The sequence below is a fragment of the Bufo gargarizans genome, chromosome 2 (genome assembly GCF_014858855.1).
Source record: "Bufo gargarizans isolate SCDJY-AF-19 chromosome 2, ASM1485885v1, whole genome shotgun sequence".
Classification (NCBI taxonomy): domain Eukaryota; kingdom Metazoa; phylum Chordata; class Amphibia; order Anura; family Bufonidae; genus Bufo; species Bufo gargarizans.
In genome coordinates, this window is record NC_058081.1 from 622,956,234 (window position 1) to 622,976,496 (window position 20,263).

General features: G+C 45.2%; 1 protein-coding gene across 1 annotated transcript in view; it reads right to left on the reverse strand.

The window, feature by feature from the left end:
* The window catches only part of TTC34 (tetratricopeptide repeat domain 34), a 154,995-nt gene that overhangs the window by 109,823 nt on the left and 24,909 nt on the right, over positions 1–20,263 (reverse strand). Inside the window, exons 3-4 of the mRNA XM_044278347.1 lie at positions 14,223–14,412; positions 28–194 (exon numbers count right to left, since the gene is read on the reverse strand). Coding sequence (XP_044134282.1) covers positions 28–194; positions 14,223–14,412 — 357 coding nt within the window. The remainder of the gene's footprint in view (positions 1–27; positions 195–14,222; positions 14,413–20,263) is intronic.

Consider the following 20,263-nt stretch of genomic DNA (forward strand, 5'->3'; position numbering starts at 1 on the left):
CTCACTTGAAGCTAAAGTTTGAATTACCTTCTGCTGGTTCAGTGTCATGTAGACCAAGCCCTTTCCATACAACGCCTCCACGCAGCCCGGTTCCTCTTTCAGAACACTATTGAAATCATATATGGCTGTTTTCTTCTGTCCCAGCTGCCCGTAACATCTGGCTCTGGCCAGTAAAGAGTCCCTGGCATGTCCGCCTAACACAGATTAAGAAAAGACATAAGTACATTATCAGAAAAATGCTATCTTTTTACCCCTGACATTACACGCAGCAGTGAATGTAATGTTCTCCACTAGGTCAGACAGATGTGAAAACCATTCCATCCATGTTTGCCAAACCACCTGCACCACAAGCAAGGAAAAAAAATTCCTTATGTTTAATGCCAAGATTATTCTGCGTATGAATCCTCTCGGACATTACTACTATTACAAATGGAAAACATAATAAGATAATAGTATAATAACAGCAGCAATAATGATAACAACAACATTAGCGATAATTATAATAACAACATCATTAACAGTAATAATGACCATAACAAGAGTTTTCATGTTCTGCTTTGGAAAGAAAAAGATGATTCCAGAAATTTACTTTTTCCTTTTTATGTGTAATTTTCTATAAATTTTTCTTTGCATTAATGTCCAAAAACAAACTCGAAAAATACAAACGGCAAACAAGCCTACTAGCACTCTCTCATTAACCCCTTCAGGACCCTGACATTTTTCACCTTAAGAACCAGGGCATTTTTTGCAAATCTGACATGTCACTTTATGTGGTGATTACCTTGTAGGGGGGCCCCCACTGATGCCATAGGTGTATTTTTTTTCAACCCCCCTCCCCGTTCGTCCGCTGTGGCCCCCCGATGATTTGGCACGCTGTATTATAATGAGCATTAAACTCGCAACGGGGAGGAGACGCAGTCTTCTGCTGTTGGTGTCTCCTCCCTAGCTGTGAGCGCGATCCAATCAGAGCAGACCGCTCACAGCCAGGGAGAAGGAATCTCGCTCCTTCTTCCTGACTTTTTGATCGCTTGGTATTACACTTTTTGTGATGTAAGGTGACAAAATATGACTTTTTTGACAGTTTTTATGAAAAAAAAATTACGATGCTCACCTGAAGGGTTAGATAATGTGATATTTTAATAGACCTGGTTGTTACGGACACGGTAAAACCAAATATGTCTAAATATTTTTTTTCACTTTAAACATAAAAAAGCATTTTTGAAACAAAAAATGCATGTTTTAGTGTCTCCATATTCTGAGAGCCATAGTTTTTTTTATTTTTTGCACAATTGTTTTATGTAGGGGCTCATTTTTTGCAGGATGAGGTGATGGTTTGATTGGTACTATTTTGGGGGGCATACTCCTTTTTGATCGCTTGGTGTTGCACTTTTTATTATGTAAGGTGACAAAAAAATTATAGCTTTAACACTCGTCGGTGTTTACGGATGCAGCAATACCCAATATGTATGGTTTTCTTTTCTTTTTTTTTACAATTTTTAGTGTTTTATTTTAGGAATGTTTTAGACTTTTTGCTTTCGCCCCACTATGGGACTCTGCAATGTATTACAATACATCCTGTATTGTCATGCATTGGCTGTCAGCTTTTATGCTGACAGCCTGCGTGTGAGACCTAGCTTAAGGGCTGAATCTTACAGGCTTCCGTAGAAGGCAAGCCCCAAAGCCTATGGAAGGCTTTGGGCTGCTTTCTCTGCCAAACCCTCCACAAATCCCCTGCATGCCATGGTCAGCTTTGACCGCGGCATACAAGGGTTTAATACACCGTTTTTTCACCGGCGTATGCAGCAGGGGCTCGGCTGTCAGTGACTGCAGGGTCCGTGCCTCTGATCAGGCAGGCGCAGCTCCCGCAGCCGCCTGATCAGCCCGCCGTACATGTACGGCGGAAGTCCTTAAGGGGTGAAAGGGCATCTGTCGGCAGACCTGTTACATGTGCACTTGGCAGCTGACGGCATTGCTGAGAAAAAAGATGTTTTAATACGTGCAAATAAGCCTGTAGGAGCATTAGGGGCATCACCGTTACACCTAGAGGCTCAGCTCTCTCTGCAACTGCCGCACCCTCTGCATTTTGACAGGACCAGGTGTGATGATGTTTTCCATTTTCCCTGCCTGTCCCTGTCAAAATGCAGAGGATGTGGCAGTTGCGAGAGAGCTGAGAACTCCCACAATTCCCTGCTGTAGTCTGATAGCTGTAGGCTGTTTGGGCATGCTGGGAGTTGTAGTTTTGCAACAGCTGGAGGGCCGCAAGTTGAGCATGCCTGCTCTTGATGTAACAGTAACATCCCTGTTGCTCCTAGAGACTCATTTGCATATACTGAACCTTCATTTTCCTAAGCATATTTGAACTTGGAACCAACACAGATGCCTTCAGCTGCCAAGTGCACATGCAGCATTTCAGCCAGTTTCATAGGTACAAATCTGCTGACAGATGCCCTTAAAAGGGGTTGTGTCACTTCAGCAAGTGACATTTATTATGTAAAGGAAGTTATTACAAGACATTAACTAATGTATTGGAATTGTCCATATTGCCTCCTTTGCTGGCTCGCATCCAGGGGTTATGACCACCCTGCGATCCCATAAGTGGTGGTCATTCTTGCACACTATAGGAAAAAGCATTCACCTCTTTGGTGGCTGGGACTATGGAAGTGCACATAGGCCGGTGCTTTTTCCTATAGTGTGCAAGCACGGCCACCGCTGCTGGATTGGAGGGTAGACGTAAACATGGAAATGAACAGTGTATAATGTGATGGAAAATGAATCCAGCCAGCAAAGGAAACAATATTTACAATCACAATACATTAGTAAGTGCCTTGTATTAACTTTCTCTACATGATAAATGCCATTTGCTCAAGTGAGAAAACCCATTTAATGGACTTCTGTCAGCAGGATTATAGCAGTAAAACAGGCTGACTTGAGACATGTGCACTGGTCAGCAGAAGCTATCTGTCTTGTTCCCATCCTTATCTGACCCCTTATTTCAGAGAAAAACTAACTTTTAATATCTGTAAATAAGCCTCTTGGAGCAATGGGGGAGCTGCCGTTACACCTAGAGGCTCCATTTTCCCTGCAACTGTTGTGCCTTCTGCACTTTGGTTGACAGGGCCAGGCAGTGTAAATGTCATCACTCCTCTGCCCTGACTGCTCCTAAAGCCTCACGCCTTTGCCCCGCACTTAAGTAGATGGATATACATTCTCTATGTAGCACATACTTAGAAGCAGCAGCATGGAGCTTATCATCGTTATACAGGTCCTTCTAAAAAAAAATTGCATATTGTGATAAAGTTCATTATTTTCTGTAATGTACTGATAAACATTAGACTTTCATATATTTTAGATTCATTACACACAACTGAAGTAGTTCAAGCCTTTTATTGTTTTAATATTGATGATTTTGGCATACAGCTCATGAAAACCCCAAATTCCTATCTAAAAAAATTAGCATATCATGAAAAGGTTCTCTAAACGAGCTATTAACCTAATCATCTGAATCAACTAATTAACTCTAAACACCTGCAAAAGATTCCTGAGGCTTTTAAAAACTCCCAGCCTGGTTCATTACTCAAAACCGCAATCATGGGTAAGACTGCCGACCTGACTGCTGTCCAGAAGGCCATCATTGACACCCTCAAGCAAGAGGGTAAGACACAGAAAGAAATTTCTGAACGAATAGGCTGTTCCCAGAGTGCTGTATCAAGGCACCTCAGTGGGAAGTCTGTGGGAAGGAAAAAGTGTGGCAGAAAACGCTGCACAACGAGAAGAGGTGACCGGACCCTGAGGAAGATTGTGGAGAAGGACCGATTCCAGCCCTTGGGGGATCTGCGGAAGCAGTGGACTGAGTCTGGAGTAGAAACATCCAGAGCCACCGTGTACAGGAAATGGGCTACAGGTGCCGCATTCCCCAGGTCAAGCCACTTTTGAACCAGAAACAGCGGCAGAAGCGCTTGACCGGGGCTACAGAGAAGCAGCACTGGACTGTTGCTCAGTGGTCCAAAGTAGTGGTCCATGTCAGCTGCTGGTGTTGGTCCACTGTGTTTTATCAAGGGCAGGGTCAATGCAGCTAGCTATCAGGAGATTTTGGAGCACTTCATGCTTCCATCTGCTGAAAAGCTTTATGGAGATGAAGATTTCATTTTTCAGCACGACCTGGCACCTGCTCACAGTGCCAAAACCACTGGTAAATGGTTTACTGACCATGGTATTACTGTGCTCAATTGGCCTGCCAACTCTCCTGACCTGAACCCCATAGAGAATCTGTGGGATATTGGGAAGAGAAAGTTGAGAGACGCAAGACCCAACACTCTGGATGAGCTTAAGGCCGCTATCGAAGCATCCTGGGCCTCCATAACACCTCAGCAGTGCCACAGGCTGATTGCCTCCATGCCACGCCGCATTGAAGCAGTCATTTCTGCAAAAGGATTCCCGACCAAGTATTGAGTGCAGAACTGAACATAATTATTTGAAGGTTGACTTTTTTTGTATTAAAAACACTTTTCTTTTATTGGTCGGATAAAATATGCTAATTTTTTTAGATAGGAAATTTGGGTTTTCATGAGCTGTATGCCAAAATCATCAATATTAAAACAATAAAAGGCTTGAACTATTTCAGTTGTGTGTAATGAATATAAAATATATGAAAGTCTAATGTTTATCAGTACATTACAGAAAATAATGAACTTTATCACAATATGCTAATTTTTTTAGAAGGACCTGTACAGCAGTACTGTACAGTGTAGCTGTGAATCCAGCACTGGGATGAGATAAAACATTACATTAATGCCATTAGTAGCCATTGTCTCTCTTTCTCTCTCTCATCCTGTAGCTGATTTATCCTTCCCTTCCCCTCTTCATTGATTTCTACTGGCAACTGTGGTGCAGGGGGTAGGAGGAAGAAAGGAGCCTGATATGTGGAGACCGAGGTTTTTTCTCTAATAAGATATAGCACAACGTTTATTATCTTCAATTGTAGCATTGATTTCTGGAAAGTTTTTTTGTAATATGCTTTCAGGGAGTAAATTAGCCGTATTTCTGGAGCACATTGTGGCGCAAAGATCTACAAAAGTGGGCGTGGCATAGGCGGGGAAGAGGGCCGGCTGGCCTGTCTTAATCATCATTTTCTACACCTGTTTAAGGCGTAAAAAATAGTGTAAATGTAAGACAGCAAGGAAGCTGTCTTACATTTCCAAGTGGTGGAGGATCTGCCGAAGTTATGGAGAGGCCGGTGCCTCTTCATAAGCCTACTTTCACACTAGCGTTAATATTTTCTGGTATTGAGATCCGTCATAGGATCTCAATACCGGAAAAAAAGCTTCCGTTTTGTCCCTATTCATTGTCAATGGGGACAAAACTTAACTGAACAGAAAGGAATGCTCCAAAATGCATTCCGTTCCATTCTCATACCAGAGAGCAAACCGCAGCATGCTGCGGTTTGCTTTACGTCTTAGAATGCGGAGCAAAACGGATCCATCATGACCCACAATGCAAGTCAATGGGGACGGATCAGTTTTCACTGACACACTCTGTCACAATAGAAAATTGATCCGTCCCCCATTAAATTTTAATGGATTTCATGACGGATCTGTCTTGGCTATGTTAACTTAAAGGTAATACAACTGGATCCATTCATAACGGATGCAGATGGTTGTATTATCAGTAACTGAAGCGTTTTTGCTGAACCCTGCTGGATCCACCAAAAACGCTAGTGTGAAAGTAGCCTAAGGGTTCATTCACACGTCCGCAGTGTTTTGCGGATTCGCAAATTGCGGATCCGCAAAACACCAGGCCAGCACCCCAATAGAAATGTCTATTCTTGTCCGCAGCTGCCCATCTTTTCTGGCCCCATTAAAAATGAATAGGTCTGTACCAGTTCTACATCATTGCGGAACAGATCTGGACCCATTCAACGGATGTGTGAATGGACCCTAACTCCGATGGATTCTCGCTAGGTATAGGGTTTTTTTATACCGGTGTCTAAAACGTTGGTCTTAATAAATGCCTCTAAAAGTTCACAAAACATGGATACCAGCTGTGTGCATTCTGCAATTTGCAAATCAGCACATCTCTCTCTTTGTCTATTCTTCTCCAAAAAATAAAAAAGAATAGGACATGTTCTATTCTAATGTGCAGGGCCACAGAACGGACATGCAGATGCAGACAGCGCACGGTCTTCATCTTTTGCAGATCAGATGTAGACCAAAAATACGGTCGCATGAATGCCCCCTTAGTACTGAGGACCTATCCTGGACTGAGGGCCAGAAGATTTTTTTAAAGTGGACAGCTCCTTTAAGATACTGTACTACTGTAGGTTTTATCTGCAAATCCTTCTGGCCCCCCCACCACCATATAAACGATATCACCCTTGTCAGACAGCAGCACACCGCCTCTACCTCCAGTGATCCAGAAACTAAAGCTTACGGTTAAGTTACATAATAAAAACTTCATTAATTATTGTTACATTCATTTTCCCCAGCTTTGATGATCTGCAGTGCACACGGAAAGCCATCCGCAATAGGAAAATGACCCCTTTGAAGTTTCACCGCGACAAGCCACTTAAAGTTAATAAGAACGGGTTTCACCTGCTGTTTCATCATCCATTATTTCACATATTCCAGCTCCTAATCTTTACAGAGCATGTCTCCTCTATACTCCTCTATAAAAATGAATATAAGTCCCTGAGTCGTCTAATCTGCTCATAGGCGTGCGCACGGGGTGTGCCGGGTGTGCCTGGGCACACCCTAATCACACCTCTGTGCTCCTGCACCGCCGCCTGCCGCAGCTGCCTCTTAAACTCCGGCTGCCCCGCACACTCGCACAGCTTTAATGACATCTGCTCGACTGCTCCTGGGGAGTCCTGTGCTCTGTGTCCCGGCGGCCGGCTGCATAACGTCACTCACTCCGACGTCACGCGCCTGCTCCGCCTGCTTCATTAATAAAGTGGGAGGAGCAGGCGCGTGCGGCGTGAGTGACGTCACGTTACGCTGCCGCCGGCCTAGTTTGAATGTTTGAGCCTGCCCAGTGCCTGTACGAATACTAGCTGGAGGGAGTCCCACTGTCCCAGTAAGTTAGTAATAGTATTACAACTACAAGTTTACAACACTTTGCCAAAGGAACACGGCGGGGTCTATAGTTGCCGGCCTGAGGCATCCACCCCCCCCTGTTGGGGGTCACTGTTAGGGACACTGTTATGGGGGGGGGGGTCTGTGGACACATATATAGCACAAGATGCTGCTATATATGTGTCATCCACAGATCCCCCCGGCCCCCCATAACAGTGCCATCCACAGATATCTCCTTAATAGACTGTTAAGGGGATATCTTTGGTCTGTGGATGACACTGTTTTGGGGGCATCTGTGTGGAATATGACACTGTTATGGGGGATCTGTGGATGACACTGTTATTGGGGCATCTGTGTGGAATATGACACTGTTATGGGGGATCTGTGGCTGATACTGTTATGGGGGGGATCTGTGGATGACGCACTGTTAATAACAGTGCGTCATCCACAGATGCCCCCATAACAGTGCCATCCACAGATATCCCTTTTAATTGACTGTTAAGGGGATATTTGTGGTCTGTGGATGACACTGTTATGGGGGCATCTGTGGAATATGACACTGTTATAGGGGATCTGTGTGGAATATGACACTGTTATGGGGGGATCTGTGGCTGATACTGTTATGGGGGGATCTGTGGATGACGCACACTGTTAATAACAGTGCATCATCCACAGATGCCCCCATAACCGTGTGTCATCCACTGATGCCCATAACAGTGCCATCCACAGATATCCCCTTAACAGTGCATCATTCACAGATGCCCCCATAACAGTGTCATCCACAGATGCCCCCATAACAGTGTCATCCACAGGTGCCCCCATAACTGTGTGTCATCCACTGATGCCCCCATAACAGTGTCATCCACAGATGCCCCCATAACAGTGTCATCCGCAGATCCCCCATAACAGTGTGTCATCCGCAGATCCCCCATAACAGTGTGTCATCCGCAGATCCCCCATAACAGTGTGTCATCCACAGATCCCCCATAACAGTGCGTCATCCACAGATCCCCCATAACAGTGCGTCATCCACAGATCCCCTCCATAACAGTGCACCCGCGCACTGAGGAGAGACTGAAAGCAGGGGAAGATCCGCGGAAGCAAGCAGAGGACGGCACAGCAGACTGAATAGCTTCTTTTGTAAGTAAATTATTTTATTATAGCGCTGAAACTGCTTTAAACTCTAAAGAAAAGTTTTGGAGAGTGTTTCTCTCTTTCTCAGGTCTGAAGCAATACTGAGGAAGAAAGGAAAACTCTTGAAAGCTTGTCTTTTAAGTATTAGGATAGTACAATAAAAAGGTATCCCTGCATACCACAATACTCTCGTATTTTGTAATCTTATTTATATGTACTTATTTTGTTTTTTTTTCAGTAGTATGATTAAGTGGTGAAAATTATTAGTGCCCCCCCCCCATTTTTGACTGTGGTATCTTATGTGCCCCCCCTATATATTGTTCCTAGAGTCGCCACTGCGCAGAGGGGTAGTCATGGCAACGCTAGGGTGAGGCCCGGCCTGTGTGTGTATGTATATAATATATATATATACATACACACGTGCGCGGGGCGTGTGTGTTTGTACTTTATGGTGCACACCCTAATGCAATAGGCTGCGCACGCCTATGAATCTGCTATATGGGAAGTTGGGTGACCACTAGTGTTGATCAAGCACCAAAGTGCTCGAGTAGAACACTTTGGGATGCTCGGGTGCTCTACAGAGCACCTGAACTCAATGGAAGTCAAAGGGAGGAACCGAGCATTAAACCAGGCACCCCCTGCCCTGAAGAGAGGAGGGTGCCAGGGCCAAACGAGGTCTATGCAGAAGATGAGGGAATCCCCCAGTGTGAGTACGCGGCTTAAGAGTCCCTGCTCTGACTCCATATATAGCTATGTCCATATATTAAGTCAGTGTTTGGGGACACCCAGTGTATTTAAATCTAATTCAGTGACTCAATGGATGTGATCAAGAAATTGGAGGGGATCCATATTGGTGAAAACGTTATGCTGGCCAGTCTAGACGTGGAGGCACTCTACAGCTCCATACCTCATGACAAGGGGTGTGGAGTAGTAGCCTCATTTTTAAATCAACGTGGCATCCATCTTTGGCAGCATAATGAGTTTGTTCTTGAACTTCTGAGTTTTATTCTCGAACACAATGTATTCATCTTTGACCACCGTAAGTACCACCAGCTCAGGGGGGTGGTGATGGGGAGCCCTTGTGCGCCCACCTTCGCCAACCTCTAACTGGGCTGGTGGAAACAGGAAGTTGTGTTTGCTGAGAATAACCATAAATGGGCTGACCATATTAATTTATGGCTAGGTTACATCCATAGGCGTGCGCACGGGGTGTGCCGGGTGTGCCTGGGCACACCCTAATCACACCTCTGTGCTCCTGCACCGCCGCCTGCCGCAGCTGCCTCTTAAACTCCGGCTGCCCCGCACACTCGCACAGCTTTAATGACATCTGCTCGACTGCTCCTGGGGAGTCCTGTGCTCTGTGTCCCGGCGGCCGGCTGCATAACGTCACTCACTCCGACGTCACGCGCCTGCTCCGCCTGCTTCATTAATAAAGTGGGAGGAGCAGGCGCGTGCGGCGTGAGTGACGTCACGTTACGCTGCCGCCGGCCTAGTTTGAATGTTTGAGCCTGCCCAGTGCCTGTACGAATACTAGCTGGAGGGAGTCCCACTGTCCCAGTAAGTTAGTAATAGTATTACAACTACAAGTTTACAACACTTTGCCAAAGGAACACGGCGGGGTCTATAGTTGCCGGCCTGAGGCATCCACCCCCCCCTGTTGGGGGTCACTGTTAGGGACACTGTTATGGGGGGGGGGGTCTGTGGACACATATATAGCACAAGATGCTGCTATATATGTGTCATCCACAGATCCCCCCGGCCCCCCATAACAGTGCCATCCACAGATATCTCCTTAATAGACTGTTAAGGGGATATCTTTGGTCTGTGGATGACACTGTTTTGGGGGCATCTGTGTGGAATATGACACTGTTATGGGGGATCTGTGGATGACACTGTTATTGGGGCATCTGTGTGGAATATGACACTGTTATGGGGGATCTGTGGCTGATACTGTTATGGGGGGGATCTGTGGATGACGCACTGTTAATAACAGTGCGTCATCCACAGATGCCCCCATAACAGTGCCATCCACAGATATCCCTTTTAATTGACTGTTAAGGGGATATTTGTGGTCTGTGGATGACACTGTTATGGGGGCATCTGTGGAATATGACACTGTTATAGGGGATCTGTGTGGAATATGACACTGTTATGGGGGGATCTGTGGCTGATACTGTTATGGGGGGATCTGTGGATGACGCACACTGTTAATAACAGTGCATCATCCACAGATGCCCCCATAACCGTGTGTCATCCACTGATGCCCATAACAGTGCCATCCACAGATATCCCCTTAACAGTGCATCATTCACAGATGCCCCCATAACAGTGTCATCCACAGATGCCCCCATAACAGTGTCATCCACAGGTGCCCCCATAACTGTGTGTCATCCACTGATGCCCCCATAACAGTGTCATCCACAGATGCCCCCATAACAGTGTCATCCGCAGATCCCCCATAACAGTGTGTCATCCGCAGATCCCCCATAACAGTGTGTCATCCGCAGATCCCCCATAACAGTGTGTCATCCACAGATCCCCCATAACAGTGCGTCATCCACAGATCCCCCATAACAGTGCGTCATCCACAGATCCCCTCCATAACAGTGCACCCGCGCACTGAGGAGAGACTGAAAGCAGGGGAAGATCCGCGGAAGCAAGCAGAGGACGGCACAGCAGACTGAATAGCTTCTTTTGTAAGTAAATTATTTTATTATAGCGCTGAAACTGCTTTAAACTCTAAAGAAAAGTTTTGGAGAGTGTTTCTCTCTTTCTCAGGTCTGAAGCAATACTGAGGAAGAAAGGAAAACTCTTGAAAGCTTGTCTTTTAAGTATTAGGATAGTACAATAAAAAGGTATCCCTGCATACCACAATACTCTCGTATTTTGTAATCTTATTTATATGTACTTATTTTGTTTTTTTTTCAGTAGTATGATTAAGTGGTGAAAATTATTAGTGCCCCCCCCCCATTTTTGACTGTGGTATCTTATGTGCCCCCCCTATATATTGTTCCTAGAGTCGCCACTGCGCAGAGGGGTAGTCATGGCAACGCTAGGGTGAGGCCCGGCCTGTGTGTGTATGTATATAATATATATATATACATACACACGTGCGCGGGGCGTGTGTGTTTGTACTTTATGGTGCACACCCTAATGCAATAGGCTGCGCACGCCTATGGTTACATCGATGATGTGTGCTGATTCTGTGGTCAGGAAGCGTAGTTGAATTTAACAGCTTTGTTACAGACCTGAACAACAACACAATGGGATTGTTTTTCACATCTGAGATACAGGATTCTCAAATTACCTTTCTTGATCTCACCATCTTCAGGGATTCTGATGGCAACGTTGGTACACGTTTATTTCGGAAGAAGACGGCCACAAATAGTCTCCTTAGGTGGGACAGAAGCTCATTTGCATATATTTAAACTTCTTTAAACTTCATTTTTCTCAGCAATGCAGGCAGGTATGAACATGGGACCAACATAGATGCCTTCAGCTGCCAAGCGCACATGTAACAGGTCAGCCAGTTTCATAGGTACAAAACTGCTGACAGTTGCCCTTTAAGGGATTGTCCGTTTTTTTTTTTTATAATATTAATCGTCTGTTCTTTGAAGGGTTCCCTTGAAATAATTTGATCACTGATTGTCCTGCTGCTGGGGCCTCCAGTGATTTCCTATATTGCGCAAGGTGCCCCCACAGGAAGTGAAAAGTATTACTCAGTTTTCATTCAAAAGAATTCGCTATCCATGCAATGCACAGACATGGCGGGAATGAGAGATACTTTTTGTAGCTGCACTTCAGTCTTAGGCCTCATGCACACGACCGTTGTGTGCACCCGTGGCCGTTGTGCCGTTTTCAGTTTTTTTTCGCGGACCCATTGACTTTCAATGGGTCCGTGGAAAAATCGGAAAATGCACCGTTTTGCAGCCGAGACCGTGATCCGTGTTTCCTGTCCGTCAAAAAAATATGACCTGTCCTATTTTTTTGACGGACAACGGTTCACGGACCCATTCAAGTCAATGGGTCCGTGAAAGAACACGGATGCACACAAGATTGGCATCCGTGTCCGTGATCCGTGGCCGTAGGTTACTTTCATACAGACGGATCCGAAGATCCGTCTGCATAAAAGCTTTTTCAGAGGTGAGTTTTCACTTCGTGAAAACTCAGATCCGACAGTATATTCTAACACAGAGGCGTTCCCATGGTGATGGGGACGCTTCAGGTTAGAATATACTGAAAAACTGTGTACATGACTGCCCCCTGCTGCCTGGCAGGTGCTGCCAGGCAGCAGGGGGCAGACCCCCCCCCTGTTTTTAACTCGTTGGTGGCCAGTGCGGCCGCCCCCCCCCCCTCCCTCCCCTGTAGTTAACTCATTGGTGTCCAGTGGGCCCCCCTCCCTCCCCTGTAGTTAACTCATTGGTGTCCAGTGGGCCCCCCCTCCCTCCCCTATAGTTAACTCATTAGTGTCCAGTGGGCCCCCCCTCCCTCCCCTGTAGTTAACTCATTGGTGTCCAGTGGGCCCCCCTCCCTCCCCTTTAGTTAACTCATTGGTGTCCAGTGGGCTCCCCTCCCTCCGCTGTAGATAACTCGTTGGTGGCCAGTGGGCCCTCTCCCCTCCCTCCCCCTCCTAATTAAAATCGCTCCCCCCTATCATTGGTGGCAGTGGAGAGTACCGATCGGAGTCCCAGTGTAATCGCTGGGGCTCCGATCGGTAACCATGGCAACCGGGACGCTACTGCAGTCCCGGTTGCCATGGTTACTTAGCAATTTGTAGAAGCTTCATACTTACCTGCGAGCAGCGATGTCTGTGACCGGCCGGGAGCTCCTCCTACTGGTAAGTGACAGGTCTGTGCTATAGGCAATGCGCCGCACAGACCTTTCACTTACCAGTAGGAGGAGCTCCCGGCCGGTCACAGACTATCGCAGCTCGCAGGTAAGTATGAAGCTTCTACAAATTGCTAAGCAACCATGGCAACCGGGACTGCAGTAGCGTCCGGTTGCCATGGTTACCGATCGGAGCCCCAGCGATAACACTGGGACTCCGATCGGTACTCTCCACTGCCACCAATGATAGGGGGGCGAATTTAATTAGAAGGGGGAGGGAGGGGAGAGGGCCCACTGGCCACCAACGAGTTATCTACAGCGGAGGGAGGGGGGGCCCACTGGACACCAATGAGTTAATTACAGGGGAGGGAGGGGGGCCCACTGGACACCAATGAGTTAACTACAGGGGAGGGAGGGGGGGCGGCCGCACTGGCCACCAATGAGTTAAAAACAGGGGGGGGGGGTCTGCCCCCTGCTGCCTGGCAGCACCTGCCAGGCAGCAGGGGGCAGTCATGTACACCGTTTTTCAGTATATTCTAACCTGAAGCGTCCCCATCACTATGGGAACGCCTCTGTGTTAGAATATACTGTCGGATCTGAGTTTCACGATGTAGCTCATATCCGACAGTATATTCTAACATAGAGGCGTTCCCATGGTGATGGGGACGCTTCAAGTTAAAATATACCATTGGATTGGGGAAAACTCCAATCCGATGGTATAAAAGAACTCCAGACTTTACATTGAAAGTCAATGGGGACGGATCCGTTTGAAATGGCACCATATTGTGTCAACGTCAAACGGATCCGTCCTCATTGACTTGCATTGTAATTCAGGACGGATCCGTTTGGCTCCGCACGGCCAGGCGGACACCAAAACGACTTTTTTTTCATGTCCGTGGATCCTCCAAAAATCAAGGAAGACCCACGGACGTAAAAACGGTCACGGATCACGGACCTACGGACCCCGTTTTTGCGGACCGTGAAAAAAAACTGTCGTGTGCATGAGGCCTTTCTAATAGGTGATGGCCCTGAATGGGAGAGTCTCTCTCCTGTAATAACTCAGAATTCCCTAGTAGGGTATAAAAAATATAGTTTTCTAAACCAGACCACCCCTTTAATAGGGGGTTTATGATTTTTATGTTTTTATCTTGCTGTATTCTTAACATTATTTATGGCAAATAAATCTAATTTTACCTGATGCAATTATAGCAAACGACAGGTGAGCGATGGCTTCCTTCAGATACGTATCCCCTTTGCTTTGCAGAATCGCCATTGCCTTCGTATGACAGTGATTCTGCATCAATTTGCGGTCGTCTTCCTTAAATATCTCCATGATGGGGAGGAGGCAAGAAGTGTCGCCCAGCTGGATGACCTTCTTTATGAGCTGAAAAAAAAGCACAAGCAGAGATTATTTCCCATGGAAGCTACAACGTTATATAAGAAGGTGAATTCTTGCTTCTCGGCGACAACCATTACGTTGCTCATTACAGCCAGAGTGGTTGTCACCCAGCTTTCTGACAGTCCTGAATGGCTAATCTATATAGTTATATAGGGAGTATGTATCCCTGGACCATGTACCGCTATTTCTTGGCAGAAAGTCAGCATAGTACTGAAACTAGTATTGAACCAAATTCTTAGGGTGGAAGTCATTTATCAAAATGCAACTGTTTTTTTTGCAGAGTCTATTTGGTCTAAAGCCATTTATTACATTTGTGGCATGAAATACCTATACATTTTTCAGTCTAAAGTCCAATCTAGTTTATTACAAAAGTTCCGTCAGTTTGTACACCACCAGGGGACTGGAGTACTCTTGTGACTTTTTTGTCAACTTTTTAGCTAAAAATGTAGCTCCACCCACAAAACATCTGGCTACCCCTTAGTAAATGTAAAGTGCCGAGCATGACGCAAACCACACTCAAAATGGATCAAATGCACCATAAGTTTGGTGCAACTGCAATTCCCAGTGGTGGTCTTTACCACCATGCAAACCACACAATTGCGTGGGGCCACGTGATGGAAGGGTCAGGCAGCGCCATAACTGACAACTGTATTTGTGTCCTAAGGATGCAGATACAGTTGTGGTCAGAGTCTATCCAGGGCCTGCTCTATATCTGCTACCGTGCAAGAGCTGAGGGACCTGTGATGACATCACCGTCATGTCATCAGCGCAGGAGGTGGCAGAGCTCAGCAGTGAAGAGGAGAAGTGGTGGGAAAGGACCTGTGATGACATAACATGATGGGGCGGGGCTTTATATGGAAGAGAAGAAAGTGAAGTGATGGATTCATTGTGAGCCAGAGAAATGCTGGGAGTTCTAGTTCTTTCCCATACCTCCTTCCTGTAATGTTCTCTGATATCACATAAAACAGCCTGGGCAGAGCATGCTGGGAGTTATATTCCCTGTAATGTCCAATAGCAAACTGTTGGAGGCATCGAGGAAAGACATTAAATATCACTGGTAGGTGCCAAGTCTAGTGAGTAAAGCAATGATTTATATTGTAGATTTCTAGTGTCATTTGTCTGACGCTGTTATATAGATCACGGTTTCCATTCTGTGACCCACTATCCCAGGTATGATGTCCTCCTTTTCAGAGTTATGAAAGTGCCCCCCCAGGTAGGAAAGACAGGAAACCACCACTGGAAACAGTGATTCTACAGCCAGCCAGGAATCGTCATTGTAATTACATTGTTAGGCCTCATGCACACAACCGTATGTATTTTGCGGTCCCCAAAAAACGGAACCGCAAAAAATACGGATGACGTCCGTGTGCATTCTGTGTTTTGCTGAACGGAACAGCTGGTCCCTAATAGAACAATCCTATCCTTGTCCATAATGCGGACAATAATAGGACATGTTCTATTTTTTTGCGGAACGGAAATACGGACTTACGGAAATGGAATGCACACGGAGTACCTTCCGTTTTTTTTGTGAACTCATTAAAATTAATAGTTCGTATACGGTCCACAAAAAAAACGGAACGGACGCGAAAAGAAAATACATTCGTGTGCATGAGCCCTTAGGGATCATTCAGACGGCCGTATGTTTTGTTCAGCACCCGTTCCGCATTTTTGCTGTCCGCATCAGTTGTTCTGTTCTGCAGCCCCACAAAAAATATAGAGCATCTCCTATCCTTGTCTGCAATTGCAGACAAGAAAAGGCATTTTCTATGAGAGTGACAGCATGTGCGGTTCAAAAATTGCGGAACACACACCGGCCGGTATCCGTGTTTTGCAGACCGCAAAACACATATGGTCGTATGAATATAGTTTAACAAAGGAATGTAAGTACATATACAACATTATTTGTACTCAGAGAGTTATCACTGTGTTATCTGTGGTGTTACATAGGACTGCAGGTGACATCTACTACATTATCTTTACACAGAGTTATCACTGTGTTATCTGTGGTGTTACATAGGACTGCAGGTGACACCTAGTACATTATCTGTAGGCAGAGAGTTTTCACTGTGTTATCTGTGGTGTTACATAGGACTGCAGGTGACATCTACTACATTATCTTTACACAGAGTTATCACCACTGTGTTATCTGTGGTGTTACATAGGACTGCAGGTGACATCTACTACATTATCTTTACACAGAGTTATCACTGTGTTATCTGTGGTGTTACATAGGACTGCAGGTGACATCTACTACATTATCTTTACACAGAGTTATCACCACTGTGTTATCTGTGGTGTTACATAAGACTGCAGGTGACACCTAGTACATTATCTGTAGGCAGAGAGTTATCACTGTGGTATCTGTGGTGTTACATATGACTGCAAGTAGCATCTACTACACTATCTGCACTCTGTTCATGAAGCTACTGTACATGACAAATATTGTCATATTACTTCATTAACAGAGTGCAGATAGTAAAATATATGTCACCTGCAGTCCATTGTTACACCACATATAACACAATGATAACTCTCTGAGTACAGATAATGTAGTAGATGCCATCTGCAGTCCTATGTAACACCACAGATACCACATAAATAACTAGCTGAGTACAGAAAATATAGTAGATGTTACCTGCAGTCCTATGTAATGCCACAGATAACACAATAATAACTTTCCACGTAAAAATAATGTACTAGATGTCATCTGCAGTCCTATGTAACAGCACAGATACCAAAATGATAACTTTCTGAGTACAGATAATTTAGTAGATATCACCTGCAGTCCTATGTAACACCACATATATCACAGTGATAACTCTCTGAGTACAGATAATATAGTAGATGTCACCTGCAGTCCTATGTAACACCACAGACATCACAGTGATAACTCTCTGAGTAAAGATAATATAGTATATGTCACCTTCAGTCCTATGTAACACCACAGACATCATAGTGATAACTCTCTGAGTAAAGATAATATAGTATATGTCACCTGCAGTCCTATGTAACACCACAGACATCACAGTGATAACTCTCTGAGTACAGATAATATAGTAGATGTCACCTGCAGTCCTATGTAACACCACAGACATCACAGTGATAACTCTCTGAGTACAGATAATATAGTAGATGTCACCTGCAGTCCTATGTAACACCACAGATATCACAGTGATAACTCTGAGTACAGATAATGTAGTAGATGTCACCTGCAGTCCTATGTAACACCACAGACATCACAGTGATAACTCTCTGAGTACAGATAATATAGTAGATGTCACCTGCAGTCCTATGTAACACCTCAGATAACACAGTGATAACTCTCTGAGTACAGATAATATAGTAGATGTCACCTGCAGTCCTATGTAACACCACAGACATCACAGTGATAACTCTCTGAGTACAGATAATGTAGTAGATGTCACCTGCAGTCCTATGTAACACCACAGACATCACAGTGCTAACTCTCTGAGTACAGATAATATAGTAGATGTCACCTGCAGTCCTAAACCAGACCAGAAGCACAATGTGAAATATAATCCTGGCTGAATAACGCAATACCACTGCATGTGGCTTCAGGCCGCCTGACGAGCATGGACATCACATATTACTGATCATACATGATAAAATGGTGACTGCAAAGTAATAACTTACATTAATTTTACTAGCAATATATTGTGTTAACACGGCACAGGCACAACTATATAAAAGGTCTTTGATTAGGGCCCCCAGACATTACTTTGCTTGGGGCCCGAGAAATGCCTAATATCTATTCCATTTTTGTGAGACTGCGCACTTGATCCATTACCCCCTAACCCTAAGTTCACACCTGAGCGTTTTACAGCGCGTTCAAACGCGCTGTAAAACGCTCAACACATGAAAACCAATGCTTCCCTATGGGAATGGTTCACACCTGGGCGTTTTACAGCGCGTACGATCGCGCTGTAAAACGCCCGACGCATAATCAAGTACTTGAGCTTCTTTGGGGCGTTTTGACGCGCGTTTGTGGCCATAGGACACTGCAGTCAATCACACAAACGCGCGTCAAACGCGCGTTTACTATTACAAAAAACGCGCATAAAAACGCGCGACAAAAACACGCGTTTGAGAAACGCTCAGGTGTGAAAGCCGGGTTAGAGCAGGAAGTCACAAGATGAGCCAGTTATTCCAGTGTCGCGCGCTGTGTGTTAGATTTGGCACACTTGGGTGACGTTAAGACACTTTTCTCAGTTTAAGCCGACACTTTAGGCCCCTTTGTCATGGAAGGCGCACGCGTCTGTTCTTTTTAGCACAGATAAATAATTAATTTGTCTTAAGTGGTTTGCCCCATAAAAGAAGGTGCAGCTGATGCCAGAATTCTGGTGCAAGGAATTTAGTAAATCTGTGACTTGAGTTCTGCAACTAGATGTAAAGATCACCCCCTGCTGTTCATTCTTGGAATTGCAGGTATTCTAATACAAAGCTGTCCCATTTCTAAAATGCACCTTGTCAGCAGGGGTACAGGTTTAGAGGGTGCAGAGGGTGACGTCACCCCCCAGACCCTGGTGCCTCAGGAGGAGTAAAATGCCCCTCTGTAACAAAACAAGACACCTGTTTTAGATGTGGCACATGGTAGGTGCGGGGACTGTTCCAAAATTTGGCATCGGCACCCAAGAGCCTCAGGTTACTACTCTGCCTATCAGCTTGTGCTAGATTCGAGTACCATGAATGATGATTTAGGGTCTCCATACACATGAGTTTGGCTTTGATATTTTTTTACCAGTACAAAAAAACCAGAATAAGCGTTTTTTTGGTGCGTTTGCACACAGTGGCAAGTTAACTATTGAAAACATCTGATATTCTTAGTGCCAAAAAACCCCCAAAAAACTAGCGAACATGTCTTGCACCACATTTCTTAAGTGTTTTAGACACTTTTCTAACCATTTTACTCCTCCTCTGACAAGAAGGTGTTGTTAGGTAGAAAGGGGCACGGCTTAGCGAGAAAGGGTCGTGTTTTAAATAGGCCTTTGTGCACAAAAAATGCAAATTTTTGGAGTAAAACCAAGTCAACTAAAAGGGGGCATAAACTTAGGGGGTAATGTAATAACTTCTGACTCTTTGTTCTCATTTTAGGAGTCTCAGTCATGGGCTGCATTTGGGTTTTTAGCAACAAATTTACTAAATGTCTGATGCCATTTGTTATATCTTACGCTGGGTTCAGACCTGAGCGTTCTGAAACGAGCGCTCTGTATGCGCGATTGTACGGGCGTTTACAATCGCGCATACAGAGACTGGCGTTCACACATTGTCGCGCGTTCCCGAATTTCTATGTGCGGGAACGCGCGACAAACGCCCCAAAAAAAGCTCAAGCACTTGTTTGAGCGTCGGGCGTTTTACAGCGCGATCGTACGTGCTGTAAAATGCCCAGGTGAGAACCATTCCCATAGGGAATCATTGGTTCTTGCCTGTTGTGCGTTTTACAGCGCGTAGGAACGCGCTGTAAAACGCTCAGGTGTGAACCCAGCCTTACAGGTTTTTTTTCTTTTGTTTACAGGTCTTTTTTTGCGTTCCATATATGGTCCGTATACGGAACCATTCATTTCAATGGTTCAGCAAAAAAAAAAAACGTAATGTACTCCGTATGCATTCCTTTTCCGTTTTTCCATTCCGTTAAAAGACAGAACATGTCCTATTATTGCCCGCAAATCGCGTTATGTGGCTCCATTCAAGTCAATGGGTCCGCAAAAAAAAAAACAGAAGTGCATCCGTATGTCTTCTGTATCCATTCCGTTTTTGCGGAACCATCTATTCAAAATTTTATGCCCAGCCGAATTTTTTCTATGCAATTACTGTATAC